The 12,482-nt window shown below is 47.9% G+C and overlaps 1 protein-coding gene across 3 annotated transcripts; it reads left to right on the top strand.

Moving 5' to 3' along the window:
* The first annotated feature begins 336 nt into the window (after positions 1 to 336).
* On the top strand, positions 337 to 9,208 carry LOC140207100 (uncharacterized). 3 transcript variants are annotated; one of them, XR_011888496.1, is made up of 3 exons: positions 337 to 510; positions 3,255 to 3,415; positions 5,155 to 7,236. XR_011888496.1 is itself a non-coding variant. In XM_072275429.1 (3 exons), exon 3 carries the CDS (start codon positions 7,639 to 7,641, stop codon positions 8,776 to 8,778), a length of 1,140 nt encoding a protein of 379 aa, XP_072131530.1. In that variant the 5' UTR covers positions 345 to 510; positions 3,255 to 3,415; positions 7,247 to 7,638; the 3' UTR covers positions 8,779 to 9,208. The 3 variants fall into 3 exon arrangements, 2 of the variants coding, with proteins under 2 accessions (XP_072131530.1, XP_072131531.1); XM_072275429.1 differs by lacking the exon at positions 5,155 to 7,236 and adding an exon at positions 7,247 to 9,208 and having other exon boundaries at positions 345 to 510; XM_072275430.1 differs by lacking the exons at positions 337 to 510; positions 5,155 to 7,236 and adding exons at positions 794 to 888; positions 7,247 to 9,208.
* Positions 9,209 to 12,482: the final 3,274 nt, after the last annotated feature.

The raw sequence follows: 12,482 nt of genomic DNA, 5'->3' as shown, positions 1-12,482 counted from the left end.
TTGATCACGTAATGCAAAAGGCACTTTTCCACATGGATGTACTGCGGGTGGCACTGTGTTGTCAGTTTTAATCGTGTGATCTGCTGGAAGACAACAAAGCTCTTGAACAAGTCCTGATACTCTTTCATCAAGTCACTGAATTCTGACTGTGTCACTGTCCGGGCTCTTTTCACCAAATTACGTCTCTCACAGCCAGATAGACCCAGTATTGACTGTACATCCTATGACATCACCACAAATGAAAGCGTGTGCACAATAATTTTGAGCGATACTTCTAGCACACATGTTCCTTTAACTGGAATGCCCGCGTGTCTGTTTCCGAGGCCCCGCCCTCCGGATGACGCATCTACCACTTCGCGCATGCTCGCTATCTCCGGATGGACGGTGTTTTTCTTTCCGTTCAGTGTGTAGCGGATCGTCTGCGGGATCGGCAAAGTACATCGCCTCTTGGGTCGGGGAGCCGGGGGTCGGGATCACTGTCTGCGGGCCGAAGATATCACTTTTCCATCGGTGAGTATTGAGACCGATCCCGATCGAGGGATCTGATGTTGGCCGTGAGCGCCGAACTGAGGGCCAATTGTTCATTTGGTACCCAGTTATCTGCGCTCGTCAAAGATGTGTCGACTTCGCTGAATCTGCATTGAACGATCCAAACCAGGAGCCCAGGCTGTCTATTTCCGCAGAATTGAAATGGAAGTCCCGCCAAAAGGTCACGTGAGGCTGTTTACCGCAGATCTGCCCCGCCCTCCGCTTTGTGACGCAAGATCACGTGGTGTGTGCTCACGTACCCGGATGGGTGGGGCTGCTTCCTCAATGTTGTGTTGGGGAATGAGGCTTCTCGCATTTCTCCTTGAGCTTTATGGCTGTTGTGTCTTCTCCCCAACTGAGGTGGGTGAGAAAGGAAGATGCCCCAGGTTGTGGGGATCTTTGATTTCACTGCCTTATTTACTGAGGGACTGGGAAGTCTCGGGTGGGGGGGGGAATGGTTTTTGTGATGTGCACGTGGCCAAGTGGTTAAGCTGTTGAACTAGCAATCTGAAGGCCATGAGTTCGAGCCTCAGACCAGGCAACGTGTCGTGTCCTTCAGCAAGGCACTTAACCACACATTGCTCCTGCACGTTTATAAACCAGCGACAGCTGTTAGTTCAGCATGCACAGGGCAAGATCTGTATCCAAATGTCTCTGCAATTCCTCGCAGTTACGGGCAGAGAAGTTACCATACTAAAGCGTGAAGTGTCCAGATGGGAAACTTTCTACGGTGTGTTGATAAAAAATTGTTGAGGGTCAAAGTATATATGGCAAAGTTCTTGTTGTTTGTTCTAACTTCATCATTTTAGAATCTTTTATACAGTAGTATGTACTATTCATTCAGTATCTGTGTATTACTGGAGGATCATCAGGATGGTCCGTGATCCCTTCTCCCACCTGGTCCCATCTGCTGATCCTCTGCCAATCTTATTCAACCTCTGTCTAGTCTGCTAACCACACCTCCCCCCCCCCTTCAGTGATATTCATCAACCATCTGGGTCAAGCTCAGTCCATCCTGTATCCCACCTCCTCAATGTTATATATCAGCAATCTTTCTTCTGACCCTTTTTTTCATTGTGAAGTGTTCTTTTGCACCTTTGACCTTGCTGAGTTATTTCCAGATTCAGTTTTTGTTAGCTGGAATGCCAGAGGGTCATCAGGTACCAGTTGTGTTGTGCATTGGTGTCAGAGAGCTAGTTTTTGAACTGTGACTGGCTGACACACTACAGCATTTTACTGGCAGCAAACAGTACAGGGAGAATTGGTCCTTGGGCTACAATCCTGTGATCTACATTCCAGGCAGATGAAACTGTTGGTATTTGAGTTTGGTTAGTGCTTCTACAGATGGGGCTGGATGGTCGTCCTTTTGCAATAAAGCAGAAATATCTAGCAGCTGGACATTGGTTGTGGGGAAATCCCAAATTGCACTACCCAGTGTGAGATGTGGGGACGATGTTTGAGACTCTCAGGGTCGGTGAGTGGCAGGTTCAGCTGTGTGACTCTGTGAGGCTGGGTCCTGGGATATCACAGTTTTTGATCCAGGTAAAATGGACCCGGGGAATGAGCTGCTTGGGCTTATGAGGTGTTGAGCGAGTATTTCTGGTCTGGAATCAGATATTTGTTTCTGGAGTTCCTTTGGAAGCAATGACTGCTAATCTGAGGAGAGGATGAGTTCCCATTCCATCCTCACAGGGAGAGGCTATGAGTAAATGAGCTGTTCCATGTTTACAACAGTTGAAATAGACCAGTGAGATTGGTGTTCAAACTGTGTTTGGAAATCCCCCCTCACTTTCACCTGTCTGTCACTCAATGAAAATCAAGCAGAATCTCAAGTTGCTGGAGATCTGCCCTAAAAACTTAAAATGTTTGCAGTCATTCTGATGAAATGTTATTAACCTGAATTGTAATGTAACCTGGAAATGGAAATGGCTCGTTCTGTAATAGTAGACCAGGAAAGAAAACACAACTTTTCCCTGTAAATTGTCCTGGTACCAATTTGTCTGTTATTCCTGGAAATGTGTTCAGTACAGTTGTTGCTAACGAGGTTTACAAGAATAATCTCAGGAACGAACGGCTTTATGTATGAGGAGCATTTGATGGTTCTGGAACCGTGCTCAATGGAGTTCAGAGGGACGGTGGGTGTGGTGTGGGTTTGTATGGTTAAGAAAACCTACTGAATGCTGAAAAGCCTGGATACAGTGGACATGGAGAGGATGTTTCCATTGGACGGAGAGTCTGTGATCTGACAGCACAGTTTCAGTATAAAGATACTTCCCTTTAAAACTAAGAAATTTTTTTTGGTGAAAAGATGTCTGATCTGTGGAATTTGTTGCCACAGATGTTGGTTGAGGCTGCCATTTGGGTATATTTATGACAGATTAATATATTCATGTTTGCTAAGTAGATTCAGGGTTACAGGAGGAAGGCAAGAATATGGTGTTGGAATAAAAATCAGCCATGGTTGAGTGGTGAGGCAGACCAGATGGATTGAATCACCTAATTCTGTTCCGGTGTCTTATGTCTTACCATGACTGACTGATGACTCCTTCTTATCCCATATCATTTTGTGATATGTGAGGGACGATAAAAGATTGTTCACTGAGATCATTATATCTGCCTTCAATGTTTAAATTTTAGTGAGGTTTGTTCTTAGTAATATTAAGCAGAAATGTTTGGTTCTCCTTTTTACTGTTAATGTGCTTCATTATCTTTCATGTTAAAATTAGACCTGTGGTGAGAGATTTATCAGAAAAACCCCAATAAGAAACAAACCACAACTGAAGACAGGAGAACAGCAACAAGTGAACCAGCCCGAGGATTGAAAGCATCAACTGGAGAGAACCCATCTGACTCGGAGAATCCAGTGATTCAGTCAGGAGAAAGTTTGGTGAGTCTCATTTGCTCAAACACTGGTCCTTTCGACATTACATTACATACTTGTACAAAGGAAGGTAGGAAATAGTTGGAGTGAGACTGAATATGCCCAGAAGAACCAGTTATACCTCTGTCAGACCCAGTTGCAATCACTCCGGGTCTGGTAATGTGCTGTCTGCAGCCCAGCCCTTTAAAACCACTCCCGTTCCCTCACTGATTACTCAGTTCAAGATCTTGCATCTTCTGAAGTAGCTTTTGGTCAGTTCTGAGTGAAAGAGAGGGGAGTGTTTATACATACTATCTTTGAAAAAAAGTAATTGTTTGAACTTGCTGCAAACTCTCTACCCATACCCTGTACTTTCCTCAACCAAATTATTGACATAGGTGACAAGTAGCAATGGGCATAAACCCAAGGAACATCACTAAGCATGGGACTCAAGTCCAAGAAACAGCCTCTCAACATGACCCTCTGCTTCCTACCAATCATCAGTTTGCAGACTCTGGGGATCTGTAACAAGGTCAATGTTAACAGGAAGTTTAGTCAGTAATTAAGATGAAGAGAGAACTGTGGCCTCCTGAAAGGACATGCGAGCTGAGCTTTCTGATCCAGTGGACCAGATCCACCCTCGTTGACAACTTAATGTACCCCATGCCCATCCACCCAGGTCATGTTGCATCCGAAACCCACAGTGCCCCAGCCACGCTCCGTCCCGCCAGTGGCCCCACACCCTTCTTACCATTCACTCCATACCGACACACAGGTCCCTTTCACCCACATCCACCCTCCCAGCTTGGGGAACCAGAACAAACTGATCCTGCAATCCTGACTCAGGTGCAAAACTAAAACCAGGGATTGAAGACTGGAGAGCCCAGAGCCTCCAGCTGTCCGGCTCGGTTCCAGCCCTTTCCCACTGCAACTGGCCCTCGATTTACACAATCCCGAGGTCAATTCCTCCTCACCACCACCTGAACAGTAGAAACACCAGCATCAGCTGGGGTTGACATTGTACGGCGATTTGCAGTAGGTTCGCACCACTCTCTGCAGAGTTCTGTGATTATGGGAGGTACAGTTCCCATACCAGGCAGTGATGCAGCCAGTCAGGATGCTCTCGATTGTGTCCCTGTAGAAAGTTCTTCGCACTTGGGGGCACATTCCAAACTCCTTCAATCGTCTGAGGTGAAAGTGGCACTGTTGTGCCTTTTTCACAGCACAGCCGGTACAGACCGTGTGAGATCCTCGATGATGTGTATGCCAAGGAACTTAAAGCTGTTCACCCTCTCAATTCCAGATCCATTGATGTCAATAGGGGTTAGCCTGTCTCCATTCCTCCTGTAATCCACAACCAGTGCCTTTGTTTCTGTGACATCGAGGAAGTGGTTGTTTTCTTGACACCAGTCAGATGTTGTTCAGATTTCAGACAAAGTCAGCAATCAAAAGGTTGAGCATGGTGCGGCAAATGTGCTGAGCTGTGTTTATCAAATGCAAGAAACATCATGGGAAAGCCAGATGAGCTCAGGGCATTGAATTATGATATTGTTACCATTACTGGGACTTGGTTGCACCCAACAGTCTGAGGGATTGAGACAGTTTCCCCTTCCAATCAAGTTTGACCAGCTTCTCTGTCACAGAAACATGGAGAAGGTCAGTACAGAAACATGCACACTCTGGACGATCAGAATGGTAATCTATAGGAAGAGACAAAATAGATGGGGGAGATTTTAAATAGTACTTTTGCATCTGTATTTGCTCAGGGGATGGACACAGAGTCTATAGAAGTGAGGCAAAGCAGCATCAACTTCATGGACCCTGTACAGATTACAGAGGTGGAGGTGTTTGCTGTCTTAAGGCAAGTTACCATGGATAAATCCCCAGTGCCTGACAAGTTGTTCCCAAGGACCTTGCGGAAGACAAGTGCAGAAATTGTCGGAGCCCAAGCACAGATATTTAAATCATCCTCAGTGACAGGTGACGTATTGGAGGTTCGGAGGACAGCCAATGTTGTTCCGCTGTTCAAGAAAGGCTCTAAAAATAAACTAAGAATTGGTACGTTGGTGAGCTTGACATCAGTAGGGGGAAAGTTATTGGAACATATGTGCAGGAACCAGATGTATAATTATTCAGATAGATGTGGACTGATTAAGGATAGGCAGCATGGGTTTGTGCATGGCAGGTCATGTCTAACCAAGCTTACCGAGTCTCACGAGGATGTTATCAGGAATGTGGATGAACTCAAGAGAGTGGATGGTGTCTACATGGACTTTAGCAAAGCACTTGACAAAGTCACATATGGGAGGTTGGCCAAGAAGGTTCAGTCACTCAGCATTCAAGATGAGATAGTGAATTGAAGGAGACACTGTCTTTGGGAGAAGTCAGAGTGTGGTAGCAGATGGTTGCCTCTCTGACTGGAGGCCTGTGACTAGTGGTGTGCCACAGGGATCAGTGCTGGATCTGTTGTTGTTTGTCATCTATGTCAGATATCTGGAAGATAACATGGTTAACTGGATTGGCAAATTTGTGGATGACAAGAAGATTGGTGGTGTAGTGGACAGTGAGGAAGGCTATCATGGCTTGCAATGTGATCTGGACCCGCTGGAAAAATGGGTTGAAAAATGGAAAAAGGAATTTAATGCAGTCAAGTGTGAAGTGTTGTAGGAACGAGGTCTTACACAGTGACTGGTAGGGCACTGAGGAATGCTGTAGAAGGAAGGGAACTGGGAATACAGGTCCATAATTCACTGAAAGTGGTGTCACAGTTAGATAGGGACGGAAAGAAAGATTTTGGCACATTGGCCTTCATAAACCAAAGTACTGAGTACAGGAGATGGATGTTATGTTGACGCTATATGGGAAATTGGTGAGGCCTAATTTGGACTATTGTGTACAGTTTCGGTCACCTGCCTATAGGAAAGATGTAAAAGAAGTTGAAAGAGTTCAGAGAAAATTCACAAGGATGTTGCCACATCTGGAGGACTTGGGTTATAAGGAAAGATTGAACAGGTCAGGCCTTTATTACTTGTAATGTAAAAGATTGAGGGGAGATTTGATGGAGGTGTGCCAAAATTATGAGGGTTATAGATGGGGTAAATGCAAGCAGGCATTTTCCACTGAGATTGGATGAGACTACAACCAGAGGCCATGGATTAAGTGTGAAAGTGTTAAGGGGAACATGAGGGGAAACTTCTTCACACAGACGCACATCCGGGTGTGGAATGAACAGCCAGCACAAGTGGTGAATGCGAGCTCAGTTTCAACATTTCAGAGGTTTGTGTAGGTACCTGGATAGTAGGGATATGGGAGTAGAAAGTTTAAATAGTTCAGCACTTAAATAGTTCTTTCTGTGTTGTACTTTTCTATGACTGTGACAAGAACCTGAAGTAATACGAATATTCACTCTAATTCCTTTTAACAGACCAACCATTCATCTCAGCAGCAAATTTTTATATGGCGTTTAATCTGTGGCACTTTAAATTAACAGTGCATAAAGGAAATCCCAGCTACAGGTCAACAAAGGCTATTTGTGTGAGAGTGTTTCAGTTACTGTGGAGCCAGACACCCATGTAGCTCAGTGGGAACAGGGAATAATACCAGTGGGGAGAGTCAAACTGAGCCAGGTCACAAATTGGAGTCGGCAGAAATGTCCCATTCTTATAGCGATAGGAAGAGCATCAGAGAGTTTGATTCCAGATACCAGCACTGTACCTAGTTAGAAGATGGTTTCTCTCCCCGACTTGGGTTGACCCTCACTGTAACAGTGTGATGTCAGATCGCACCTTGGTGACTAAGGTGATCTCATCTGAAATGTTGTCCTACACCCATTGATGGATTTTGTAAATCTTTTTACAGGTTAAAAACAACAAGGATTTATCTACAGGAATCTCGAACACAACACGCCAGTTTTTCTTTCTCTGTCAATATAATTAAGAAGTGGAGCAAGGGATTCACTCAATCATCCTTCCTACTCAGACTGTGGGGAGGGGTTCACTCGATCACCTGACTGACTGGCACACCCATCATTTTGCACAGGGGGAAGAGGCTGTTCACCTGCTCAGACAGTGCTCATCTCAACTGAAGGTACATCAGCAAGTTCACACTGGGCAAGGCCATTCACCTGTTCTGTGTGTGAGAAGGGATTCAGTCGGTCTTCCCACCTGTGGACACACCAGACAGTTCACACTGGGCAGAAACTGATCATCTGCTGAATTTGTGGGGAAGGATTCACTCGGTCATCTGACCTAATGGCTCACCAGCCAGTTCACACTGGGGAACGGCCGTTCACCTGCTCAGACTGTGGGAAGGGATTCACTTGCTCATCTAAGCTGAAGGTACATCAGCGAGTTCACACTGGGGAGAGGCCATTCACCTGCTCAGGCTGTGGGAAGGGATTCACTTGTTCATATAAACTGAAGATACATCAGCGAGTTCACACTGGGGAGAGGCCTTTCATCTGCTCAGACTGTGGGAAGGGATTCACTCGGTCATCCAAGCTACTGGCACACCAGTCAGTTCACACTGGAGAGAGGCCGTTCACCTGCTCAGACTGTGGGAAGGGATTCACTCAGTCATCTGACCTACTGGTGCACAAGTCAGTTCACACAGGGGAGAAGCCGTTCACCTGCTCTGTCTGTGGGAAGGGATTCACTTGCTCATCTAATCTGAAGGTACATCAGCGAGTTCACGCTGGAGGGATGCAGTTCACCTGCTCAGACTGTGGGAAGGGATTCACTCGGTCACTCGACCTACTGGTACACCAGCGAGTTCACTCAGGAGAGAGGCCATTCACCTGTTCAGACTGTGGGAAGGGATTCACTCGGTCACCCGACCTACTGGTGCACCAGCGAGTTCACACTGGAGAGAGGCCATTTACCTGCACAGTCTGTGGGAAAGGATTCACTCGGTCACCCGACCTACTGATACACCAGCGAGTTCACACTGGGGAGAGGCCGTTCACCTGCTCAGTCTGTGAGAAGAGATTCAGTCAGTCATCCACCCTACAGAGACACCAGTCAGTTCACACCGGAGAGAAGCCGTTCACCTGCTCTGTCTGTGGGAGGGGATTCACTCAGTCATCCAACCTACAGAATCATCAGCGAGTTCACACTGGGGAGAGGCCGTTCATCTGCTCAGAATGTGGGAAGGGTTTCACTCAGTCATTCACCCTACAGAGACATCAGCGTGTTCACACTGGGGAGAAGCCATTCACCTGCTCAGAATGTGGGAAGGGATTCACTCGGTCAGTCACCCTGCAGAGACATCAGCGAGTTCACACTGGAGAGAAGCCATTTAGCTGCTCAGAATGTGGGAAGGGATTCCAGCGGTCATCCCAACTACTGGCACACCAGTCAGTTCACACGGGAGAGGCCGTTCACCTGCTGTGAATGTGGGAAAGCATTCATGCTAGGATCGGGTTAAGGCCATTCATCTGCTCAGACTTTGGAAAGAGATTCTCTTATCCATCTTCACCAAGTGTGCATCATTGAGTTCACACTGGGGAGAGACCACTCACCCGCTGTGAATGTGGCAAGGGATTCACTCAGTAATTTAACCTTGTGACAGACTACCGGGTTCACACTGGGGAGAAAATTTCAATAAGCTGCATGCTGGATATTTGTCCATCACCATTGCTGAATTCAATTTTGAGAGTGAATGTTGGTGCTGAACTCTGTAATTATTGCTACTGCTCACCACACCCAGTTCTGTAGCCTGGTCACTGGGCATGGCAGGAGTTTCTTCTGCTGCATATTCACCATTAATTGGACTGGAGTTGAATATTTTGGATCTAGACAAATAAATAAGTTCTATTTTAAACTCTGTCTCCAGAACTTTGTGAATTTATAACACACTTAGTGTACAGTAGAGAGTCAGCTCAGGCTGGCTGGACCTGTTCCATGATGGTATTTTTAAATCCTCCCCTGTTGTTCACCTCTTGCTCTCCCTGTGGTGATGGGTTCCAAACAGTCTCCACTCTGTGGGTGAAGAGGTTTCCCTTGAATGTTCTGCAGGCTGAAGAAGTCAAGTTGACTGCAGTTCTAGCTGACATGTTCTTCACCTCTCAAATCTCTGGGCTGAGGAAGAATGACATTGGGATTAACCTCCTTATTCACAGCTCACTTCCACATTTTGGGTCATTTTCCCTACTTCTGAAAGGTTAATTTAGAAGCATAGAAAACCTACAGCATAGTACAGGCCCTTTGGCCCACTAAGATGTTCCAAACATGTCCCTACATTAGAAATTACTAGGGTTACCCATAGCCCTCTGTTTTTCTAAGCTACATGTACCGATCCAAAAGTCTCTTAAAATACCTTATCGTATCCACCTGCACCACTGTTGCCAGCAGCCTATTCCACGCGCCCACCAATCTCTGGTTAAAAAAAAACGTACCCCTGAAATCTCCTCTGTACCAACTCCCAAGCACTTTAAACCTGTTCCCTCTTGTGGCAGCAATTTCAGCCCTGGGAAAAAGTCCCTGACTATCCACACAATCGATGCCTCTCGTCATCTGATACAACTTTTTCAGGTCACCTCTCATCCTCCTTCGCTGCAAGGAGAGAAGGCCGAGTTCACTCAACCTGTTTTCATAAGGCATACCACCCCCCAATCCAGGCAACATCCTTGTAAATCTCCTCTGCACCTTTTCTATGGTTTCTGCATCCTTCCTGTAGTGAGGCAACCAGAACTGAGTACAGTACTCCAAGTGGGTTCTGACTAGGGTCCTATATAGCTGCCAGGGTTGTTAGAAAACACCACTGTCCTTTAAAGACAGAAAGCAGAATGGGAAACCATTAGTTGGATGTTCAATGAAGCAGGGTCAGAAAGCAGATGTGGGTCCGCACAGGGCAGAGTTTGGGGCTCTGGACGAATGTCAGGGTAAGAATGTCTGATGAGGAGAAGGGAATCAGCAGTGGGGTGTGACAATGAATGACAGAGTAGCAATATTTGGAAGCTGATTGACAGAGAAAATACTCACACTGGAGTCGACCAACGAACTGACAGCCTCTTGTTGTGATCACAGGGTCTTTATCCTGCATTTTCTGATGGAAAACAGGTGTGTGTCATTAGTGGAACCTGGGAATGACTGGAAACTAAACGAGGGGATTGAAGCCCAATTCCTGAGGTAAATAGCAAGGTGGGGGATTGCCAGAAGGGACCCTCCCTCAACGGGAGCCTCCAGGCCTGTCTGGATGGTCCCGATGAAAATCCTGGATGAGGGAAGGGTCTGGGATGAAGGAGCGGGGGACCCAGGAACGCTCTTCTGGACCGCACCCTTCCCAGTCCACCAGGTAATGGAGACCCCTACCCCGAAGGCGCACATCTAGTAGTCGTCGGATGGTTGTCGATGATACAGGCAGGTGGGGGAGTCTCAGCTGGGGGACACAAAGGGCTGACAGAAAAGGGGTTTAACTGGGAAGCATGAATAGTCGGGTGGATGTGCGTAGATCTTGGCAGCTTTAGGTGGACCGCTGCGGGATTGATAACACTTTCGACCTTGAATGGTCCCGGGAAGCGAGGGGCGATTTTCCTATGCTCGTTCTTGAGCGGGATGTCCTTGGAAGAAAGCCACACCGTCTGCCCCGGTTGGTACTCAGGCGCTGGAGTCCGATGTCGGTTAGCCGTCTTTTTATTTTGATTTGTTGATCTGAGTAGGGCCGTGCGTGTCTCCTCCCAATCCTTAAGGCACCGATCGATATGGTCCTGAACCGACGGTACCACATTCTCCTCCTCTTGCACGGGGAACACGGGAGTTGGTACCCCAGGGAGCACTCGAATGGAGACCTTCCAATATCAGAGCTCACCAGAGAGTTGTGGGGCACTCAACCCACGGGAGGTGGTCGCTCGGGCTGTTTGCCGTTACACAACGTAGCATTGCCTCCAGGTCTCGGTTGACCCGTTCCGTCTGCCCTTTTGTCTCGGGGTGGAAGCCGGATGACAGGCTGACCGATGCACCTAAGGCTTGACAGAAGGCCTTCCATACCTGTGAGATGAACTGGGGACCTCGATCGGAGACGATGTTCGCAGGGATTCCGTGGAGGCGGAAGATGTGGCGGACGAGAAGATCTGCGGTTTCTTGAGCGGAAGGGAGTTTAGGGAGGGCTATGAAGTGCACCGCCTTGGAGAACCGGTCTATCACGGTGAGTACGGTGCTGTTCCCATGTGAAGGGGATAGACCAGTGACGAAGTCTAGGGCGATGTACGACCAGGGACAGGTAGAGGACGAAGTAAACCCGCAGGTGGCTGACTAGAGGCTTTTCCCCGGGCACAGGTGGAACATGCCGAGACATAGGAACGGGTATCCGCCTCCATGGACGGCCACCAAAAGTGTTTATTCAGGGGCACTAGGATCCGATCACTCCCGGGGTGGCAGGCGAACCGAGATGTGTGCCCCCATTGGAGAACCTGAGACCTGATGGAAACGAGCACATACAGGCAATCGCCGGGTCCATTGCCGGGGTCGGGGTCGCCTCGCTGGGCATCTTTTACTTTGGACTCCATCTCGCAAGTGAGAGTGGCAGCCACGCGGGATGGTGGGATGATAGTCCCTGGGCTGGAAGTGTCCGCCTTGGAGTCGTATTGGCGGGAGAGCGCGTCCGTCTTCCCGTTCTTGGACCCTGGGTGGTATGTGGGGGAAAACCTGAACCGTCCAAAAAATAACATCCAACGGACCTGGAGGGAGTCAAACATTTGGCAGTCTGAATATACCCCAGGTTTTTATGATCAGTCCATTAAACAAACGGTTGTTCTGCCCCCTCCAGCCAGAGTCTCCATTCCTCTAATGCTAGAGTGACCGCCAGCAGTTCCCAATTCCCCACAACGTAATTCCGCTCGGCGGGGACAGTCGGCGAGAACAGAAGGCGCAGGGGTGAAGCTTTTCATCCGAACTTGATCGTTGGGACAGGACCGCTCCCACCCCGGAATCAGAGGCGTCCACCTCATTTATGAATTGACGGGCTGGGTCCAGATGGACCAGGATGGGACCGGTGGTGAAACGCCTCTTCAGGTTGGTGAACACCGGGTCAGCTTCGGAGTCCCAACAGAAGGGGGTAGTAGCCGGGTAAGGTGGGGGGGGGGGGGGTGCACCACTCC

The sequence above is a fragment of the Mobula birostris genome, chromosome 13, assembly GCF_030028105.1.
Source record: "Mobula birostris isolate sMobBir1 chromosome 13, sMobBir1.hap1, whole genome shotgun sequence".
Taxonomy (NCBI): domain Eukaryota; kingdom Metazoa; phylum Chordata; class Chondrichthyes; order Myliobatiformes; family Myliobatidae; genus Mobula; species Mobula birostris.
This window is presented reverse-complemented; position numbering and strand designations above follow the sequence as displayed.

Excerpts from the sequence above, each read along its gene's own strand:
- LOC140207100 (XM_072275429.1), top strand. The coding sequence starts at position 7,639 with ATGGCTCACCAGCCAGTTCACACTGGGGAACGGCCGTTCACCTGCTCA.